Consider the following 22873-nt stretch of genomic DNA (forward strand, 5'->3'; position numbering starts at 1 on the left):
AGCGGAAGAAAGGAACGAAGGATGGGAGAAACAGAGGGCGTCTCCTCCTCCCCTCCCCCCCTCACGACGGTTTCCCTGGAAAGTTCCAGAAGGGATTCGGGCGCCGCCACTGACATCACTGAGCCCCCCGGCGACCACCACGGAAGCCACCCGGCGCGCTGACTTTGCCGCCTCACAGAGATCCGTAGATGGGAGTAGGCCTGCGCGAGGGGCGGGGCTTACGTCACGTCCGGTTCGGGCCGCGCCACTGCTGGAAAGGGAAAAAGAAGCGCGGAGGGGCGGAGCCAAGAAAGCGCGCGTTCTGGGAGGGGGAGGAGCCGGGTTAAGGAGCGCCGCGTCACGTCCGGGAGACTTAGAGCCTGTGCGGAGGCGGTGCGGAGCGCTTCGGCTCTCAGCGGCTCGGAAGTCAGTTCTTTCTGCGAGCCTGCGGCGGAGCCTTTATATAGAAGGCGCGAGAGGTTGGAAGCTTCGATTGAAGCACGTCGAGCGGCGACAGCAGCTAGGAGTCATGAGCGACAGCGGCGAGCAGAACTACGGCGAGCGGGTACGTAGAGCTGGTGCAGGGGGCGGCAGTGTGGTCCCAGCTTCCTGTATCTCTTTCCAGGCCCGTCGGCCCCGGGCCGGGAGACAGAGGCGCTTTAGGCTCCGAAATCTGAGGCCGGGAGGGATGAGAGTCGGGGCTAGAGAGCCCTTAAGGATAATGTCTGTAGCCGTGAAGGAGGCCGCTGGCGGGTTTGTGTGGCCTCGTACCCGAGTCGGCGGTTTTTTCCGTTATGAGGGGGGGAAAGGATTAAAAATGGCCGCTGCGTCCCCTCGGTGTTGGGGGAGGGGAGCGGCATCTTATTTCGCCGTTGCTCTCCTGCGAAGCTTCCCGCAGCCATCTTGGGCTGGCGGGCTGGGCGCGCTGCCAGGGACACAAAATGGCGGAGGAGCCGCGCGTCGATGCGGGCCGACCCGCCGCGGGCCCGCGCCTCACAGGGCCGCGTGGGGGTGGAAGAAGAAAGGCGACGTTGTTGAGGATCTTTCGGTCGGCTTTTAGGCTGAGAAAGGATGGAATCGAGGGTGTTCGTGGGGCCTCTTTCAGGATGGGGGAAACTAACCGGACATAGACGGAGTTCTGGGCGCGTTAGTGTGAGGGGATTCCGCGCGGGCTTTGTGTTTGGCCTAAACCGAGTCCTTTTCTTTGATACCGAGAGGGCCTTCAAACCAAAAATAGTTATCAGGGTATCCGAATAGAATAGACCACGAGATCTCTGAGGTTTTTTTGTTTTGTGGAGTAGATATTTTTCTCGGGGTCATGTAGGAGAAATTGGCGGGCAACAATTTGTGGCGCCGTTATTTCCTTTGTTTTGAGGCATTCTAATTCTGTGAACCACAGCCTCCGTTGCAGTTTTTTGGTCTCCACCTCCCAGAAATGGAGTTTGGAGAGGGTTGGTTAGACTGCAGGAACAGGACAGTCTGAGGCTTAAACACCGTGATGTAAAGTTTGGTTGCTGGGCTGTGGGTCCTAATGAAGGTGCGAAAATAACGAGGCTTGGAAGAAATCTTGCATATTTGGAGGTTAGGAAGAATTTTTTAGAATGTTAAAAAAAAAAAAACCATAGAAATTGACTTTTTAACTTGATAGGAGTAAATAGGAGGTTTTTGCAGTTTACTACTTTTAAATTTTCCTTTTCTGGTAGAGCCACTTTAAGATGTCCGTGGTAAACGTCAGATAAACCTATTCGAATTTTTAGCAAACTCATGTAAAACATTTTGCGTGGTTCGTTAGAACGATGTTTTTAGAAAGGAGCTTCCTGTCTTCTTTCCTGGAACCTTAGTGAACTTAACTGTGTAATTTCGGAGCCAAATCTGGTTAATTTGGTTTGACCTAATTAGGCCTCGCCTTTACGTATTCAGTGAATGTTGGCTTTTTATGTTTTTCCCTAAGACGATTGATTCCAGTGTCACCCGTGTGTGTGCGATTATTTTTAAGCTCTTTCTTACAGTGAAAGTTTGGGTTAAGCCTCACAAGTTGCTAAAGCTTTAGCTTCTGGTTTTTGCGAGTTAAATATACTGAACTAGTCTGTGTTTGGCCTGGAAAGCAAATGATAATTTTAAGTCTTCGGTTGTTAAAATAATTATTGGGTGTTTTTGCACCATTTAGGGAATACAGAATGACTTGTTTCTGACTAGATCTTTCTGTTGAATATACCTGAATAAATTACTTGTGATATGCTTGTGAAGATGAAAAATTGCCTAAAAAAAATAAATTACACGTAAAGGAGGAAACGATTATAGGAAGTATGCCCTGGTTTGAGACAATTCAAGAGATGTCATCCCGTTAATGAGAAATTTTTGAATTGGTTGCATTTTTTTTCTACTAGTAGAATATATATCCTAGTGTTTTTCACTATTCTGTTACGTAGAATATTCATTAAATAATCATGGAAGGAGAGAAAGTTATAAAGCTCGTGTGAGAAATTATTTTATTTCTTACGTAAGTGTCTTGACTTCCTGGAAGAGATTCTAATCTTTGAAGTTGTGGAATACTTCCATATTGTTTTGTTTGGCGTTTGTTTTGTATGTTGATTGCTTTCCAGTTGGTGCTTTGGAACCTGAAGTGGTTAGAATAGACAGAAAACAAACAAGTTTGGAATCCCAAAAATGCTTGGCAAAACCATAAAGCTCAATGGAATTGTTTAAATGTAATGCCATAAAAAAGGCTAGGTAGAACAGTTGGGTCTGATTGGCTAAAAACTTCCTTTTGAAAGTGCCTGAAAGTGAAAAAGTTGCATTCAGGATAATCTTGAACATCCCTGGTATGAATAGCTTCTCTGGAGCCTGAAAAATTACTTTGATTCCTCTCTAGGCTGTCAAACATTCTGAATGGTTGATGTAAATCACTAATACAAGTCCAACTGTTATCACTGATACAAATCTCTTCAGTTCAGCTGGAATTTCCCTCTCATTTATCTAAATCTCTGATCCAGACACTCCCGTACACTCCCCCCAACTAACCAGAAGTATTTTTTCCACTCATTTAGAAGTTGTTCCTTTCCTAAACAAACTGATTGTGTATGTGCAATAAATTATCCTCAGTTTGGTCACTCATAGAGTATTCACTTATTGGGTGAATATATTGATACTTAGAACTGTGGTTCAGTGTGTCCCCTTGTCTCCTTTTAAATGCACAGCTAGGGGCGTGAATTTTTGTGGTTCGTGTCACTTAGTTTGGGCAGAGTCTACTTTTCACCTTTATCTGAATTTTTTCATGTCAAAGTTAATCTAAATTAAAATCTCTCTAATTAGAGTTGACTTTCCCGATCTGGCAAAATCCATACAAAAGTAAAATACTTTTCATCTCCAAGTTAGAGTCTCTTCCAGTATGTTCCAAAAATTGCCTGCAAACATTTTTCTGCAAAGGAGTTGACTAGCGCTTTTGCAAAAAGAGGCACTCGTAGAACTTAATGTCACAATTTGGAAGAATAAGGACAGGATAAAGAGTTGGTAGTAAGTTTAGAGATGTATGGTAATATTGGGAGGTAATAAATGTTTAAGGTCCAATAATGGTCATAGTATTTAGTGTATGTGAGATTTGTATGTTTGGTCTTGGCACTGGTTTAATGCTCTTTCCTCGTAATGGTTTCTTGAGCTTCTACAAATGAGTCTTGACCTAGAAAATCCAGAAACTAAGGGAAACACTATTGTATGGATAGATGGTTTTAATTTGTGCCAGACTACCAAGATTACAATGACAAGCAGTTTAAGAAGATATTCTGATAGAATATTGGCTATTATTTTTGTAGAAGTAATAATGTTTGCAATATAGGTACATTATCTTTAGTCTTATTCTCCATAGAGATGAATAGCATCTGGATGCCATCCCATCAAACTGCCTTTCAGATTCTGCAGTTTTCCTCCTCTTCTGCTTAATCTTGGATTATCTTTTTGTATTCTTTGTTTTTAGCCCCTAATTCTAAATTCTAATTTTCAAAACTGAAACATCTCAATCTATTTCTTTCTAAAGAATTGTAGCCATCACACCAAATTTCTTTAGTGAAGGATTGAATTAATGTCAAGTGGGAGGAAGTAGTTTGCACTGTTTTGTTTCACTGTGAGTCTGGTTAGGTGTGAGTCTCTTGAAGAAACCAGGTTGAAGAATATTTTTCTTGGTTTTAACTAAGGATGCTTTAATATTGTGGATATTGTCTGGAACTAGAAGGTGGCATTTTCAAACTCAAATTACGAGGTAAGTACTACAAATTTTGTCAAAAGATTGGAGAACAATTCAGGTGTTGAGAGATGCGTTAAGTTGAATTTGCCTTGTACAGCTTTTTTCCCTTTCATCTCCAATAAAACCCAAAACCTAAGTGATAAATATTACTACTTTTCATAGTTGAGTTTACAATTTGGCCAAGAGAAGGACAGAGCTACAGTTGTGTATACATTTTGAGCCTTAACATTATGTCTTACGTTAATCAGTTTTTTTTACACAATTGTATTATTTTCTTACAAAGTACTGTGGTGAGATGGTGATTGATATTTAAGAATTTTAAGAGTTTTATCCAGTTTAGTTTTTTGGGGTGGTCACATAAAATTAGATATGGTTGTCAGTTAGTCTTGCTTTTAAGCTGAAAGCCAAAAAAAAAAAGTACATTGCTGTAGAGAGTCTTCAAATTCCCAAAAATCTTTGCTTTGAATTGGGTTTTGGAGGTTATTTTCAGATTGTTACTTTTATCAACACAGATAAATATGACAGCATGGATGAGGCCCTGTTTTTGCATTGATTTTTGTGCTTAGACATTAAAAGATAGTCTTCTGAAAGAGTCAAAAAGCATACTTAAACTTGCTTTTGTTGGAAAGTACTGGATGTTTTACGAATGTAAATTTAGAGTCTGGACTGTTTTTGCGAGAGATCTCTCAAAAGCATGGACTTTCGACTGATTTACGTGTGTCAGATGATGATTTTTTCAGAGAATATTCTCAGTCTTTGAGGATTTTTCTATCCACCCCACCTTCTGGTAGTTTGGCTACAGAAAACAATAAAATAGTCCTCGATGTTGATATGAGCATTGATGTTTACAGCAGGATCAACGAGTTTTTCTTTGCCTCTTCCGAATTTTTAAAATAGTACTTTGTCAATCAACTTAATAAGTTTGCACGTGTTTTTAATGTTACACGAATTCCAGTTGTAACCCCTAGAATCGTTTTAACAAGTATTGTGATGGTGGGACAAGTTTCTGCTTATTTCTAAGTAAAATTTCTTAACCAAATGTGTATAATAACATTAGCCCAATAGTTGTCTTATGGTTATAAAGTGGCCACTTGAACTTAATAGATGACTTGAAGTAAACCTAATATTTATATTATCTAATATATTTTTGTTCTTTGAATATAAAAGAAGGAAGAAGGTTGGGAAAAGGTAATGAAATAACAGCAGAAAGAGGTCCATATTTGAAAGTTATGATTTCTAGACCTTTGGCCTCTATTCCAGTATATTCTGCATCTAAGCCCTGTATCTGTATGTAATCTTTAGGAGGCCTTAAGAGGAAACCTGCTTGGGCATTCTGATTCCACGATTACATTTGTGCTGCCAGCAAACATTTCCCATTACATTTTAGTGATGGATATTAAAAGAAAACTAATTACTCTGACTCCCTTAAATAAAAAACCATTTAAATTTTTTCCTGGATTAAATAAACAATAATTGACTTTGAAAAACTAGACTGAAAATTATGCTTACTTTCATAGAAAAGACATCACAACACTTGCCATGATAGCCATGGTTGTCTTTATGCCCAGATAGGTATAAAGACTTAATCTTTTTTTCTTTTTTTATAACCTTAATTTTTTTTTTCCCCAGAAAGAAAATAAAGCTAGGAGAGGAAATTGTTGACAGTGAAATGAAAGATCATAAGGTGAAATGCAGGGAAACTAGGATGTTTTATGAGAGCAATATTTTGTTTAGGGTGTTCAACAGACACTATTATACGTTATTGATTTGTTAAATGACAAGTCTTTTTAATAATTTCGGGAAGTGAGCTATAATTTTCTGCAAATATTGCCACCTTTCAAAGTAGGATTTGTTCTTTGGACTGCAGAAGATTTTAATACTTTGTTCATTGAGGGGGGAAAAAATTCTTTGAAAACACCACTGTTGGATTCAAGTTTGTTCTGCTTTCCTTCGTGGCTACTTGCATATAGCAGTTGGTTGACTTGATTTGGTTTTTTTGTGGTTTTAGTTCTAAATTTAGTAGTGGGACCATCCATATTATAAAATCTCCCTAGAGCAGCTTTCTAGGGGTGGGTTGAACACTATAGTCCAAATTTTTAGATTCCCTGTCATTGTCTTTCTACAGAGCTCTTTAAAATGTGTGACATTAAATACATTTCTTGACCTTACCTAGACAAGTCACAATTTGTAAACTTCTTCAACCCTGAGCCTTGTCATTATTGTACAAATGAATTGTCCGTGCTTTCCTTTCTTGCACTTTTGTATTAATGTGTCATTTTTTGACTAGAGATGTGCTTTGGACACTTAACATTTTCTATTGATGAATACAATAAGTAAGAAGTGTGAAATGTAATTATAGTTTTTAAAATGTTCACTCGCGCACTTCACATTCAACTTAAGCATGATAAATCTATTTGGAGTAGACAAATGAAATTGATTACATATATATTTTAGAACCAACCGGAAACTACGTAGTTTCAGTTTTTTGAGCTGCATAATCTAGTTTTTTTTTTTTTTAATCCAAAACAACAAAAGGGATTTTTTTTTTCTAGTTTCAGTTTTGGCACTGGATTTTATCCTGGAGTTTTAAAATATTCTTCATCCTGTTCTTTTTCTATTAAGGTTAATGTTGAAGAAGGAAAATGCGGAAGTCGTCATTTGACAAGTTTTATAAATGAGTATTTGAAGCTCAGGAATAAGTGAAGCTGAAATTTGAAAAAATAAAAGAAAGAATGCATGCTAATTATCAGACCAGAAGTCCCACTTGTAGAATATTGAGCAATTTGTGTGAAGTGGGGAAGATGAAAGAAGTCAGAATTTGAAACGGAAGAATGAAGAAAAGAAATAAAAATGAAGTTAAGATAAGAAGTAATCTGGAATCAGAAAGCACTACGCTAAGTAATTACTAGTCTGTTTATGTGTCCCTGTATATTTTGCTAAACATGCATGCATTTTCTGTTTAATAGAAGAAAATATATACAGGGTAAAGAAGTGCCTTCCAGGGGAAACGTTTAAATTAGGTAATTCTAATTTTAACTTCTTAGTCGAATGATTGAAATGCAATTAAAAAAAATAATAACCCCTTTGTAGTCAAATACCAGGCAGGGATGAGCTCTCCAGTATGGGTAACAGTTGGCTTCATGTTGTCCCCCATAGATTTTTTGTCTAGCTCTGCTGGTCTTGGGATGTCAGTGAGTGCCTCCAGAGTTGGAACTGGTGGTCTTGTACCACTCCCCTGGACTCTTAAAATGCACTGACCCTTGTCCTTCAGTATTGAGCAATGTATAGTAGAATGTTTTCTAAGTTTGTCAAAGTTTTCCTAAAGAATGTCACCAGGATGGTTATAGAACCAAACCCCCAAAATCCAAACAAAGCATTGAACAGGAAGTTCCTTTTGGCATTTATGACAACATTAATTTTTTTCCGGATGGCAATAGTGGAAAGCTAGGACCACTTAGGCCCTAACTTTAAGATGCATGTGTGCTGAATTCGTAAGGATGATTCTTAATTCTTTCTGTTTAATGATTATTCCAGCTAAATGACTAGGGTTACTGCTAAAAATATAGTGGCTTTCCTTAGAATAAATTGTCACACAAGTGAACAGAGTATTGTTCAAAGTGGTAACAGTAGCTGGTACTTTATTCAGAAATCAGCTTTATTCCCTTTCTTGTTTTCTGCTATTAACACTTAACTATTATAATGATGTGAGAAATATAGGTTAAGAAGTAGCTTTATCTAGTTATCCACTCCCACCGCTTACTAGGAAAATAAACCCAAAAGTTCTGTCATTTTCCCTTTTGTGTGTTTTGTTTTGTTTTAGCTAAATAGAAGAGGAGTCAGATGATTGGTGTGATGTTGGTACTTGGAGTTGAACGGGACAAGTACACGTGTCAGAATAATACCCAGTAGTAGCCAACCAACAGCTGTCTTCTACCCTATTGGAAAAGCCAGGGGTATCACCTTTTCCTAAAATGAAGACAACATAAAAAATCTCTCTCTGAGAGTTGTCAGATCTTACAACTCTTGGAAAAAGTAGTTTAAATGACATTTCTGGAAGGATTCATGTTTTTCAGGTTTTAGGATCTAATGTCAATGTGAGGCTTGTGCTTTTAACAATATTTATATTTGTATCTCGCAAGCAGAAGAAAATTATTCCCATTTATAGGAGACAGTTTCCAGCATTTGCTTTGCCCCAATTATTGCTTTTTATAATTTCTTGCCATGTATAAACTAATAATAACATTGAATTAATAGTTAGGTTTGCAGTCTGAATTAATTACACATTAGGCAGAGAGCTGAGGTGAAAGTTATGTGAATAGATATTATTTTTCTGTTCAAACCCATGCATTCTTTAACAAGAGACTTGAAAGGTTCTTGGGGTCCAAAAGAGAAAAAGACTTATTAGCCCTCTAAGGGGAAGAAAGGAGTTTGAAATTTGATTATATGGCCCAAACTGAATAGATGTAAGGCAAAAATAAACATTGATGCTAGTGAACCATCTCATCCTTCAGGGTGGTTTTCCCCTTGACCAAAGCATCTCTGAGTGCCTCCTCCCACACCTGGCATTGGAGAGGTAAGGGGGAGACAGGCCTCTTGTCCTGGGGCAGGCAGTAAGGTACATGCCCCAGGAGGGCTGATTAATGCCAGGGGCGGGTGGAGCAGAGAAGATGACAGAAAAAGGTTCCAGGAAGATGCCTTTGCCGAGAAAAATCAGATAGGTAGGAGGCATAAAACTTCTGAAATTGACTAAATCGGTGAGAGTTAACTGACATCACAAGCACGTACGGTGCTTTTAATAAGTGTAGGTGCCTGACTCCAGACCTACTAAAATAAGCTGCAGTGTAGAGACCCCTGTAATTTAAATGCTGTGTAGGTTTACTGCATACCTGTTTAAGAGCCACTGTTCTAAATCTCAGTTACTGCATCCAGTGTTTAAAGTAATACAGGAAAAACCTACCAATTAGATGGTTATTCCCACTTCTGTCATCTCTTTCAAAGAGTTTTTCTAAGGTAATACTGTTCTCAGAATAGGAAGATGCAGATGAAGGTATTTCATTGGAAGGCTGAGTTTTTTTCCTGTTGTGTTTCCTGTAGGTTATATATTAGTATATGACTAAGAGCCATTCTATAAGAACTTGGTTCCCTGAGCAGTTTTCAGGGTATTTTTGGCTTTATTTTATTCATGCTAACTTCAAGTCCATGATCCTTTTCCTTGAAGTATTGATGTCCAGAGTAGTGCTTCTTTTGGTAGGGTTTTAATGTGTTGACAATGTTTTGTCAAACCTGAGAGTGGACTTTGAATTTGCCTTGTGTGTAGCTCCTTTCTTGGCTGGTTTTACAGATTTGCCTGTGGATTAAGGTTTAAAGTTAATTTTATGCTCTTAGATTTGGCTAATAATTTTAGATCTCATTTCTTCTAGACAGGCTAAATTTCCTTACATGTATTTCCAAACCAGCTAATGGCCAACGTAACTACAAAGGAGTTTAACTTCTCTAAGAATATCCCTGACAAGAAATGTAGGAGGTGGAGGCATTGTTTAGGTGCTAGTCTGTCAGCATCAAAGGGAAAATCTTTGCATTCTGGTGTTTCTCCTGTTCCCAATCTAAGAAATGATTGCTTGTGAATTGTATCTGTATATAGCCAGTTAGGTTTAGAGGCTGAGTGAAAAAAGTCTTAGATACAGTATCTGTGAAATTATCCTTTGATCCTTGTTCTGCTAGAATTTCATGGGGAAACCTCATTAAGGCTTATGTCCCAGGCTAGATGTACTCTCTCTTAACCTCTTAGTGGTTAAGCATCTCAGCTTGGAAGAAGGCTTTTCTGTTTAATGAAGCAAGAGGCTTAAAAGGGGATGTTGACTCTTCTTTTATATTCAGATCCCTAGGCTGACTGATTTCTGTTAACTATAATTACTGTATCGGTAGTCTTTTAACTTTTATTGTGAGGCACTCATACTCTGCTCTCACTTTCAGAGCAAATTGTTTTCTTTGGTTTCCGTTAAAAGTTACAGCGATTCCATGACGTAATCTTTCTAGCATTGTAATAAAGGTATTTGTAACTTTTGGGTCCCTATTTCTATCTTCTTTTCTAGGTTAGCTTTTGCCTATGGTCAAGATGACAGAAACTGCATCCCCATTTTTGAGAAAACTTCTTTGTCCAAGGAGAGAAGGGAGGTGAATTGTGGTTTTTTTTTTTAATTTCAGCTATTCTGATAGGTATTCTGATGGATACCTCATTGTGGTTTTTTGTTTGTTTTGAGGAAGATTGGCCCTGAGCTAACATCTGTTGCCAGTCTTCCTCTTTTTCTTTTTTCTCCCCAAAGCCGCAGTACAGAGTTGTATATCCTAGTTGTAAGTCCTAGTTCTTCTGTGTGGGACACCACTTCGGCATCACTTGATGAGTGGTGAGTAGGTCTGTGCCCAAGATCCGAACTGGCAAACCCTAGGCTGACAAAGCGGAACGCAGGAACTTTACTGCTGCGCCACCGGGCCAGCCCTGAATTGTGCTTTTATTTATTTATTTTTAATAAAAACTTTTTTCTTTCTTTTTTTGAGGAAGATTAGTCCTGAGGTAACATCTGTTGCCAGTCTTCCTCTTTTTTTTCCCCAAAGCCCCAGTACATAGTTGTAAGTCCTTCTGGTTGTTCTGTGTGGGACACCACCTCAGCATGGCTTGATGAGCAGTGAGTAGGTCCACGCTCAGGATCTGAACCTGCGAACCCCGGGCAGCCAAAGCAGAATGGGCAAACTTAACCGCTGCGCCTTGGGGCCGGCCCCTGAATTGTGCTGTTAAATGTCTTAGTGTTCAGAATATTTGCCAGAGAAAGCCAAGGGATTGTTAATTGGGGTACCCAAAGCCATAATACATCTTTTAACCATTCCTTGGTGTTAAAGGTAGCTGTTCTCATAACAATGAAGAGTGCCATCTTTTTCTTTGAATCTCTTTATAGTCATTCATGAGGGGAAGGAGACCAGGGTGTCACATTTCCTGTCACTTTACACCATGTTTTCTAATGACTTTGAAATCTTATTGGAAGGTTTCTAGAGTTGTTTTGGGCCTAGAGACCAGAACTCATTTTACCAGCTGAGTTATTCTTTTCTTTCCTGTTCTAAACTTCAAACTTTAGTTTGTCTCTTCTGTGTTGCATATAAATTTTTTCCCTGAGCATCATAGGAAGGCTCTTCCAAATTTTCTTCACTAGGCTTTAAATCACAGAACATATTCTAAAATGTTTTGGGCTATAATTTAAAATAATCTTGTGTCTTCTTTCCTTTCAAGAGTGGCCAGAATATTCTGAAGGTCTGCCATAGAGGAAGGTCCCTTGTGATAAGTGTTATCCAGCAGCTTCGACCCTTACAGTGATTTAACGTTGGTCCGTTTTGAATCTGGCCTTTTCTGCTCTGTTGTGGGTGGAAGGGCTCACTGGACTGTATGCCTTTTAATTTGCCTCAAGTAGAGAACCTGAAATATTGTTTTGCTTGATAATACCTTAGCTATCAGACTGAATGGGTTCTCTCTCTCTCTCCACTGTTTCTGTTTTGGTGCCTTGGCAGAATGTTTTCCTGGTTCCATTACTTACTGTATATGTATGCCTTTGGCTCATTGATGAACTAGTTAACCCTGTATACTCATTCCATTGTTAGTTTTCTTTAGAGATCTTCCTTGTTGTGCCACTTGCCTACCAGCTAGTCCCAGTTTTGATTGGGAAATCTGTGGGTATATAGTATATAACTAGACTTTTGTTTTTGCATACAGTTCTTGAACTCCTTCTCTTCCTGAGCCAAGGTTAGGAGCCTCTGGTTTAATCTTTTCTGGGTTTAATGTCTTTTATGTAACTTTTCTAGCTTGCTTATTTCCAGTTCCCCATCAGTTTTCGCTCGCTCATCTCCATTTAGCTGAGGAAGTTAAATGTACATCTCTGGTACCCTCTCTACCCTTATTGCTGCACAGTTCAGTGCCTTTGTGCTGTAGCTCCATCTGGTTCCTTTGTTTGAGATTCTTATGGGCCTCCCACCATGGTTAGATGGAAATAGGGTCTTAATAGGCTCTAGTGTTTTTCAAGCTGGTCCTTGCTTTCCACTAGGTTTCTACCTTTCTCTAGGACTTGAAACAGATCATCCTTGTCTCTTTTCCCACTCAGCAATAAATATAACTTGAAAAGTTGAGGTCTTATGAAAAAAGCATTTTTAAAGTAAGTTTTATGAATCTCATAGAGTTCTGTTTATTGATGGCAACTTGACTGAAATAGGTATAAAGTATAGGTGTCGTAGTTAATAAGGTTCTTTCTCACCCTAGTCTTTACGGAGTAACATTCCCAAAACAATCCTTGGACAGTTCCCTTAACTGCTTGGCTTTGGCACCCCTTTCTGAAGAGAGTGGGGTCAGTTAACTCTTAATCCCTGCTCCAAAAAAGGTGGCAGTTCAAGTTAATTGACTTATGTCAATTGGAGCAATGTAATTATTATACCACGTATATTCAGTTCCTGCCCTTACCTATGTTTTCTTATCTTGGAAGGGGATTGCTTTCCCTCACCATTTACCTCACAGCAGCTTATTTGTTTTTAAAGTTGCCCAGAAAGTATACAAATTAAACTTTTGACATCTACGTGTAGGAATCCCGTTCTGCTTCCAGAAGTGGAAGTGCTCATGGATCTGGGAAATCTGCAAGGCATACCCCTGCAAGGTCTCGCTCCAAGGAAGATTCCAGGCGTTCCAGATCAAAGTCCAGGTCCAGATCTGAATCTAGGTAAGAAAGACTGTCTTGGGATTTTCTTCTGTTAAGAGCTCTTAGCTTTGAAATTGGTGTGTGCTTTGTAAACTAGGAAGATAGAGAGGGTTAGATCATTTGTTGCCCTATTTAATATTGGTACTAGAAATGAACTTAATTGTAAGTTCTGGGAGACCGAAGACTAAGTGTTTTTAAGAGCCTGGGCTATTTGAGTTAGGGTTCAAATCTTACCTCTATTTTTTTCTGGCTTGGGCAGATTACCTAACCTTTTTCCACCTTAGCTTCCTTTATCTATAAAAGGCGAGTTAGTAATAGTACCAGTTCTTCAGAATTGTTGTGAGGATTCACTATGAGTTTAAGTAAACTGTTTATTAGTATGGCAAATACACTGCAGAGCATTGGCTTTCAGTAACTGAAATTCTTGATAAGTAGGTATAGTCTAGTATTATATACATGTACATATAAAACAAAAATAATACCTTACCACAGTGCAATTTTTTTTTTACATTGGTCAAGAGTGGGCTGTATGTCCTGGTTTGTCCAGGACAGCCCCAGTTTATGCCTGTTGTCAGGCATAATTAACAGCACCCCTTTTCTCTGTTAACGACGTCTCCTGCCTGGTTTAGATGACAATTCAGGGGCCTGCCCGGTGGCGCAGGCGGTTAAGTGTGCGCGCTCCGCTGCAGTGGCCCGGAGTTCGCCGGTTCAGATCTCGGGCGCGCACCGATGCACTGCTTGGCAAGCCACACTGTGGCAGCGTCCCATATAAAGTGGAGGAAGATGGGCACGGATGTTAGCCCAGGGCCAGTCTTCCTCAGCAAAAAAAAAGAGGAGGATTGGCAGATGTTAGCACAGGGCTGACCTCCTCACAAAAAAAAAAAAGATGACAATTCATATGATCATTCTAGTTAAAAGCAACTGGTTGATTTTTAAAACACTGCTGGAGAAAACTACTGTGATGGTGCTTTTATCTTTGGTGAATGGTGGGCATAATGGAAGAAGCAGAAAAATAGAGGGTGGTATTCTGAGGGGGAAAGGTGGCCACAAATCAAGCTAAAATGAAATGCATGTTTTATGGTTTTCAAAAGATTGAGTATGCTAATTTTAATCTCTAATTTTTCTTAACTACTTTAAGAAATGTTGGAAGAGCTAGTAGTGGTTTTGGAACTCTTCCTAGCAGAGTTGAAATGATTATAGATACAGAAGAAAAGTATTGATCCCACTTAATTGGTACCCTGTTAGTAAATGCCTGGATTGTGTTCCGTCTTTTGGAGTTAATTTCGCTCTAGAATCGAGTATGAAAAGAATTGAAAGCCATGTCTTATTGTCAGCTATTTAGTCATAACCGTGAAGCCTTTGTTTTGCAGGTCTAGATCCAGAAGAAGTTCTCGAAGGCATTACACAAGGTCAAGATCTCGATCCCGCTCTCATAGACGATCCCGTAGCAGGTCTTACAGTCGAGATTATCGAAGACGGCATAGCCACAGTCATTCTCCCATGTCTACTCGAAGGCGCCATGTCGGGAATCGGGTAAGATGAAGAAAAATCTGTATTTTTGAAGCATTGGACTATCTAAAGCCACTTTATAATACATTCCTCTCTTTTTTGTTGTTTTTTTGAAGTTAGAACTGATTTTATTTGACAGCGGAGCATTAGCAATGAATGCATGAGTTACCATTAGAGGCTTTTTAATGTTTTGAGATATTTTTTTCAAAGGTATCTTTCATGTAATGGTCTACATTTGGGGTTCATTTAAGCAAAACATTGTCACATTGGTCTAAGTCAGCCCATCAAATAAAAAAATCTCCATTGTGCATAACTGTTATTACATTAGTACATTAGATAGTTATAACATCTATATATGTTTCATACTCGTGTTACTCAAGTTTTCTGTGTACAGAATGCTCTCCTGACTTTCGCATTTAATGGTAAGCAAGTTTCTTTTAGGTATTAAGGCTTTTCTTATTTTCCATGAGAGGTTCCCAATAAGATGGCATTTAGTGTGTTTGTGTTGTGATTTCATTATATAACCCAAGTGGTTTTGTAGTGTGTGTTTATTTGAGAGTAGAATGGAATTTTTAGTAAATGAATGTATGAAGTAAATGAAACCTTTAGGTAAATTCATTATGACGATACTGGAATGTCGGCAACACATGGGTTCATTGTTTTCCTTTATTGTTAAAATGTACACATCTTTGGCTTCATTTATGTGTATATGTGAACAGTTAATGTATAACATGTTTCTATAAAAATAGAATCAAACTGAACATGATGCCCTTCTGTGTTTTTGGCAGTTGAGATCATTCCATTGTAAGAGTGGTGTATTTTAATAGTTTACCTGTTTTTTTCCTCTGGCTTTATAGACACAGTGCTCTTCTGATTATTCTTATGCATGCATATTGTGCATGTGTGGGCATTGCTTAGAATTCCTAGGTGAATCCCTTGGGCAAATTGCCCTCCAATCTCCAAAACAAAAATTTAGTTTGCTTTTCACTAGTATGAGCCCCTCTACCCCCCTCCCCACGCCATTAATTCTAAGGTTCAGTTATTCCTTTTGCAGTCTTTTCTGCCCATTCTTAAACATGCTTGCAGCACTTGCTGTAATGTAATTGTTTTAAAATAGTATGTAGTCTATATTATCTACTTTTATTGTTAGTGATATTTTTGGCTAATTTGTGTATGGTTTTTTTTTTTTTTTTTTTTAACTTCAATATGATAAGATTTTAAGGTTTAAAATCCCTTTTTCTGTTTCTAGGCAAATCCTGATCCCAACTGTTGTCTTGGTGTATTTGGATTGAGCTTGTACACTACAGAAAGAGATCTAAGAGAAGTGTTCTCTAAATATGGCCCCATTGCTGATGTGTCTATTGTATATGACCAGCAGTCTAGACGTTCCAGAGGATTTGCCTTTGTATATTTTGAAAATGTAGATGATGCCAAGGAAGTAAGTAAAAATCTACCTGTACCTTTGTAGAATACCAGTCTTATTGTTAGCTCCAAGTACTTAGATAAGGACAAATTTTGCTTTTATGTTGTAAATAGGATGTGTAATGGTAGCTTGAGTTAAAGGAAATGCATTCTTCTGGGAATAGATATTCAAGTCAATAATACTTTGAACTATTTTTCAACCTTTTATTTTGGAATATTTTAAACATATGCAGAGTAACAGAAAAAGTATGACTTTGGGAAAGTGTTTGTATCACCCTGCTTCAATACTTATCCAACTTGTGGCCTCCTATGCCCCAAGTCTGTCTCCCCCACCATGTTATTGTGAAGTAAATCACAACATATCACTTTATACGTGACTGTTTCTGGATATGATGTATATCTAGATACAGAAAATCTAAAATATAAGAATATTAATACTCATTTAAAATATTTCATCAGTGGTCACATTGAGTTATTTTCTGGAATGTAAGATCAAGTTATGACTCAGGAAGAAGGAACTGAGGTGGTAGGGGGATTTTTTTTTTTTCCTGTTGGGGGGGGGTTCTTTTTGTGTGTGTGTGTGTGTGTGTGTATGTGAGGAACAAGCGCCCGGGATCGGAACCTGGGTCGCCAGCAGTGGCGTGCGTGCACTTAACCACTATGCCACGGGGCCGGCCCCAGAAGGAACTGGTTTTGAGTATATATTGGCAAGAGTGATTTCATATTTAGATGTTAATTTGACTTTGGGCAGAACAGAACATGTAAAAATTTTTAGTATATAGACTAAAAGTTTAGTGTGTGAATCTGGGCCACATTTAAGAAATTTGGACTTCAGATGTGTAAGGATAATAGCTGAAGTCATCTTCAAGGGAAGTATAAGGAAGAGAAAAGCTTGGGAAAGAATGACAAGCCATCTGAGGTCAATGTTGGTTAGGAACTGAGCTCTAGATAAGATTATTATAGTTCTTTATGAAAATTATACTAATTTTTGAATTAGTATGATTATAAACTAATTTTAAAATAGAGTAACATGATCTGCTAAAGGAAGAATTGAAAGCTGAATGCAGGTAATTATAATGGGTGACTTCATTGTGGAATTTAAGAGATTTGAAGGGATGCTTTAAGATGTCATTGGCTTCATTTTAGTAATAATTGATGCCAAAAGGTATAAATAGGATTGCCCAAGGTTAGTAACAGTATAGGCCTGATTTCCCTTATTTTTTTGCTATAGGACCACAGTTAGCTTTCTGGAAAATAGCATATTTTGTATCTGAATTAGTAGTGCCAGAAACTCTCTCCTGAGGCTTAAACATTCAAACTAGAAAAGTAGCATATTTGGGATTAGAAATTTAAATTCTACTTAGGTGTTGGGTGTTTCTTTAAATAAATTGAGAACAAACTGCTAAGTCTTTGGAATGGGATATTTTTTGCTTTTACGTGCATACTGTTTCAAGTTAGTGTATATTCTAGATGAAGGAACTGTATGTAATTCAGGCTTTCTTCATCCCAGCTTTTTCTTTGCGTAGCAGGGATCCATAAACCTTTCTACAAAGAATTAGGCAGTAAATATTTTGGGCTTTGTGAGCCATAGGATCTCAGTCACAACTTTTCAACTCTGCCATTGTAATGCAAAAGCAGTGATAGACTATGTGTAAATCAATGAGTAGAGCTGTATCGCAATAGAACATTATTGATGGCCACTGGAATTTGAATTTCACGTAATTTTCATTTATTATGATTTTTTTTTTCCAGCCGTTTAAATTCTTAGCTCATGAGCCCTAGTTTGCCATCTGTGTGCTGCTTTAGAACCAGAAGCACTGTCAAATGTGTAGTTAGGTACAATAATTACTTTCAAGTATTTCATGGGTTAAATTGGCAACTGTGGCTTTTTGGATAAACGTTTCTGAGTGTTTTTTTTTTTTTTTTTTTTTTTTTTTTTTTTTTTTTTTTTTTTTTTTGTGAGGAGATCAGCCCTGAGCTAACATCCGCCAATCCTCCTCTTTTTTTGCTGAGGAAGACGGCCCTGGGCTAACATCGGTGCCCATCTTCCTCCACTTTATATGGGACGCCGCCACAGCATGGCTTACCAAGCAGTACTTCGGTGCGCGCCCGGGATCCGAACCAGCGAACCCCGGGCCGCCGCAGCGGAGCGCGCGCACTTAACCGCTTGCGCCACCAGGCCGGCCCCACGTTTCTGAGTTTTTATGGCTAGCTTTTACAAATGAATATTTAATGGGGGAACAGCCTATTAAGAAGTTGTAGGCCAATAATATCCTGGCCAACATTAAAAGAATTTGATACACCTAACTGAAACATCCAGTTGGACCTTATTTATAGCTATTGGATAGTTTGTGGCATTGTCCAGCTTGTAGATAACAACTTATGTATCTTTTGAAGGCAAAAGAGCGTGCCAATGGAATGGAGCTTGATGGACGTAGAATCAGAGTTGATTTCTCTATAACAAAAAGACCACATACCCCTACACCAGGAATTTACATGGGGAGACCTACCTAGTAAGTTTATTTTCAAGGTAAAAATTTGATTGACGGTTCAGTTTGTTCACTTCCTTCAAGAAATACATGTGCTAGGGAAAATCTTTGACATTTCATTTAATCCGGCCACAGTATAAATCATTTTTCCTGTCTTTTTTTTTAACTGATTGAAACTATATTCACTGGAAATATTCTATTTGTGCCACAAATTTTGATTGACACCATTAAATAGGTTACATTCCACTTTATCATAAGGAAATGCCATATATTTGGCTTTGCTGGATAATTAAATGTTCTGATTAGACCATTTTTCCCATGATGGAAACTTAACCATGATAGGTAAAATCAGGTTTGTATAAATCATACTTGAGTACATTTTTTAGTTTTTGTTTCCTTAAGCATTGGAAAACACAGACTTCAGGTTGTTTGTTGTTTTTTGTTTTTGTGAGGAAGATGGGCCCTGAGCTAGCTAACATCCGTGCCCATCTTCCTCCACTTTATATGGGACGCTGCCACAGCATGGCTTGACAAACGGTGCATCGGTGCGCACCTGGGATCCGAACCAGCAAACCCTGTGCTGCTGCAGCGGAGTGCGCGCACTTAACTGCTTGCGCCACTGGGCCGGCCCCCAGACTTCAGTTTTTGTACTGTATTCTGATAGGATACTTCTCTCCTTTGTCTTTATTTTCATGAGTGTGTGTATATTATTGACAAAAAGCTCTAAATAGAATTAATTTTTAAATGTAAAATTATGTTCTTAGGTAAGGTAGAGAATTACGATGACCTATAGTTATCATGTTCTCTTGAATAGGCTGACCATTTTCCCACTTCGAAAACCACATTCTCCATATATGATTTTATTTTCCTTTTCTGTAGGGAAAACATGGGATTAGCAAATTGACTGGCTTCTAGTTGAAAGCAAGTTAGTAGAATATGTGTGCCTCCTTAAGCAAAAGATTTTTAAAATACATTTATGTACGTTGTTGCAAGGGAAGAGAAAGGGCAGTGTTGATCCAATATCAGTGAGAATTCAAATGGGAATAATACTCATTTTCTGGTATCAGAAAAGGCCTGCCTATGAATTAATAATTAGTGAGTTGTTAGTAGATCTCTCCGTTTTTGCCCAGGAGAAGAAAATAAAGAGGTTACACTTGAAGCAGTTGCCTAGTCATTTTTGTTGAGTTTGGCTTTGTGGGTTGTATGTTAGCCCCAAGACCCAAATGAGCCATGCTACATGGCATTCCTCTGCTGCTGTTAACAGCAGGAAGTCCTGTCTAGGAAGATAAGAAAAGCCACTTGGTATTTTCTAAAGATCTATTTTTATTCATAGTGGCAGCTCACGCCGTCGGGATTACTATGACAGAGGATATGACCGAGGCTATGATGATCGGGACTACTATAGCAGATCATACAGGTAAGTTAACCATAATACGAGGTTCAAGTTGCCAGATAATTCAAGGAAGCATCAGCTCTTCTCCTGGATCTCAGTTGCAATATAGTTTAAAGCAGCACTATACCTAAGTTTTAGCCTTTAATAAAAGCATTACCTTTTACACTAAGAAATCCAGAGCTAGAGTTTAAACTAGATTTTAAGGTCGTTTTCAAATTTAACTTTATAATAAAGCAATTTTTTGGTATCTAATGTATCATGCACTGGAGGACAGGGAAAACTGGTTCTTGGAAGAGTCCACAGAAGTAATTAAGGACGGTAACTTAGTATAACAATGGTAAGAGTTTTTTTATTACCAAAAAGTTGATACATTTTTAGGGATTTAGTAGGAAAATGCCCGTCATACTTGCAAAATAACAGATCTCTTTGAGAATACTTTTAAAGATATAAATGAAGTAAAAGTCTTCGTTTTAGCAGCAGCAAGTAATTTAGACTCTGCCTTGCTTATTAAAATGTAGATTGTGTTCTAAGTATTGACCACAGCAGTTATCCTTGATACCTTGTGTGAAGTTTGGGTGTCTTTTTGCACACTATTTGGTAATGTTTTAAGTTGACAATTGTCAATGTAACACTGTGTATGAAAGTGAATCCTTAAAGGTGCTCCTGATATTATTGTCCAGTATTTTATCTCTGACAAAAAAATCCTTTTTTTCCCCCCAAAGTATTTTTGTGTTAAGTGGCACTTGAGGGATTGATTTGTGGAGGCTGAGAATAATAAAGTCTTAGGTTTGATCTTTATTTTAATTCACTTAAGCATTTACTTAGAAATGTTGTTCTTTATTCTAATAGTATTCATTTTAGCCATCATAGCTCTGTGCTAGTTTCTAAAAAGGGTGGCAGAGGTAGCTCTTTACTTAGAAGAATCCAGCTTTGACTTCTGCTCTGGGAGTTTTAGTTTTACTGCCTGAATTTGTATTCTTTGAAAAACTTACAAAAATGAATGTATGTTGCCTTTCTGCCTTCACAGAGGAGGAGGTGGAGGAGGAGGAGGATGGAGAGCTGCTCAAGACAGGGATCAGATTTACAGGTATGCCAGGAGAGGATTTAACATCTGTACAACAGTAGAATGCTCACATAAAGACAGTTACTAGTATTTTTGTACTTAAGGGGCATTGCACAAAATTAGATTGCATTAAGTTCAAAAAAATAATGTTAACTGAAGCCAAATGACAATGTGTACCTGGCTTTATTTGAGTATACAGAAACTATTTGGGCTTAGACTATAGATAATTACTTAGTTGTACCATTTTGTACTTTGAGATATGATGGTATACGTTAAGGTCATTGATAAGAACCCATAATATTTTTAGTCTTTATTCTTGATAGCTATCTTTTTGTACTCTTACGTTTTCTTTGTTAGCTTTTTATAAGCATCTCAGATTAAGCAAGTGAATATTCAAGTCAGTCTTTCTTAGGCAAAACTAAACCACTTTGAAGCACTAGTGAAATCTGTTTTGGTAGTTCATGAGGGTGTGGTGGGAATTAGTGGTAAAAGAATTTTCTTTTTTTCTTCTCTAACATTGGGTTAGATTATCAATGGATCACATGTGGCAGGGAGTATTCAACCTCTGATAGTTTATTTGATACTGGTAATAATACCTGATGATGTGTTTCATTCTCACGACTAAGACAGACCTTGAAATCCAATGACTAATGCAAAATTTTGAAGGTCAGTGAGGGTCTTTAGTTTTGGAAACTGATAAGGGATCATATATAGTCTTTATATGTCATTTGGACTAATTGTGATCTGTGGACTCTTAGACAGTCTTGACATTTGTTTACAGAAGGCGGTCACCTTCTCCTTACTATAGTCGTGGAGGATACAGATCACGTTCCAGATCTCGATCATACTCACCTCGTAAGTTTTTGTCTTGATATGATTTTGTTTATATATTATAGAGGTATGGGTTGCCAATGGGTTAATTCAACTGTATTTATCTCTATTATACTCCCACACACATAACGCACACACTTTTTATGTGTAGGGCTCAAGAAAGTATATGAAAACAACCCTTGGAATCTTATTGTTGCTAATTAAAATAGTAAGTGTATAGTGTATTCTGTCACCATTTGTAGCTCTTCTTTTTAGGAGTCCTTGAAATGTGACTTAAAACCTTAGCTCTCAGGTTAAGTTATACTTCTAGCTGCTTCTGTTGTTTAACATTGGTTCTCTCATGTCTACTGTAACCTTTGTGTGAAGGTCTTCCTCTGTTTTCGCAGGAGAGAATCTAATACATAGGAATTTCCTAATGAGAGAATAGTCTAAAATTCTCTACATTAATATATACTTCAGTTCACTAAAAGCATATTTATTTTTTTTCTTCCCAGGTCGCTATTAAAGCATGAAGTTGAAGACTTTCTGAAACTTGCCCTAGAGTTGGGATATTGTTTGTGGACAATATTTTTTATTGTCTCCTGTTTAAAAAGTGAACAGTGCCTAGTGAAGTTAGGTGACTTTTACACCTTTTATGATGACTACTTTTGGTGGAGTTGAAATGCTGTTTTCATTCTGCATTTGTGTAGTTCGGTGCTTTGTTCAAAGTTAAGTGTTTTCAGAAAAGTATGTTTTGCATGTATTTTTTTACAGTCTAAATTTTGACTGCTGAGAAGTTTCTATTGTACAAAACTTCATTTAAAAGGTTTTTCTACTGAATCCAGGGTATTCTGAAGATCGAAGCCTGTGTGTAAAATGCTACCAAATGGCAAAAAGCAACAATAAAGTTTGATTTTTACTTTTCTTTCTAACATATCAGTGCTTAGCAGAACTGTTCAGATTAGGTTGTCAGTAGTAAAATTGAAGACAAAAATGCCCATTTTCCTCCAGTCCATGAAACATACCATACTTAATATACCTGCAACTAAGTGTTAAAAATTATGCTTTGTAACTCTGTACTGCTAGTATTAGAACTAAAGATCTTTTCAATACAGCAAATGCTTAATGCTTATATAAATGTGGATTTGTCAGCCTTTATGTAATCTGTATTATATATCGCAGGGAATAAGAAAAGAGTTACATAATGTATGCCTTAAAAAGGCTATTTCTTAAAGCTGTTACAAG

General features: G+C 38.0%; 1 protein-coding gene and 1 long non-coding RNA gene across 3 annotated transcripts; both read left to right on the plus strand.

Annotated features, from left to right (window-relative positions):
• Positions 1 to 336: 336 nt before the first annotated feature.
• On the plus strand, positions 337 to 22562 carry TRA2B (transformer 2 beta homolog). 2 transcript variants are annotated; one of them, XM_058556166.1, is made up of 9 exons: positions 337 to 544; positions 12830 to 12963; positions 14313 to 14475; positions 15701 to 15889; positions 18271 to 18386; positions 19696 to 19779; positions 20783 to 20842; positions 21600 to 21673; positions 22144 to 22562. In XM_058556166.1, exons 1-9 carry the CDS (start codon positions 509 to 511, stop codon positions 22152 to 22154), a joined length of 867 nt encoding a protein of 288 aa, XP_058412149.1. In that variant the 5' UTR covers positions 337 to 508; the 3' UTR covers positions 22155 to 22562. The 2 variants fall into 2 exon arrangements, with proteins under 2 accessions (XP_058412149.1, XP_058412151.1); XM_058556168.1 differs by lacking the exon at positions 12830 to 12963 and having other exon boundaries at positions 361 to 544.
• LOC131414887 (uncharacterized) lies at positions 551 to 12823 on the plus strand. The gene is made up of 3 exons (XR_009222257.1): positions 551 to 4231; positions 6839 to 7114; positions 8037 to 12823. It is a non-coding gene; the product is annotated as an uncharacterized LOC131414887 (long non-coding RNA).
• Positions 22563 to 22873: the final 311 nt, after the last annotated feature.

Source organism: Diceros bicornis, chromosome 15, assembly GCF_020826845.1.
Source record: "Diceros bicornis minor isolate mBicDic1 chromosome 15, mDicBic1.mat.cur, whole genome shotgun sequence".
NCBI lineage: Eukaryota > Metazoa > Chordata > Mammalia > Perissodactyla > Rhinocerotidae > Diceros > Diceros bicornis.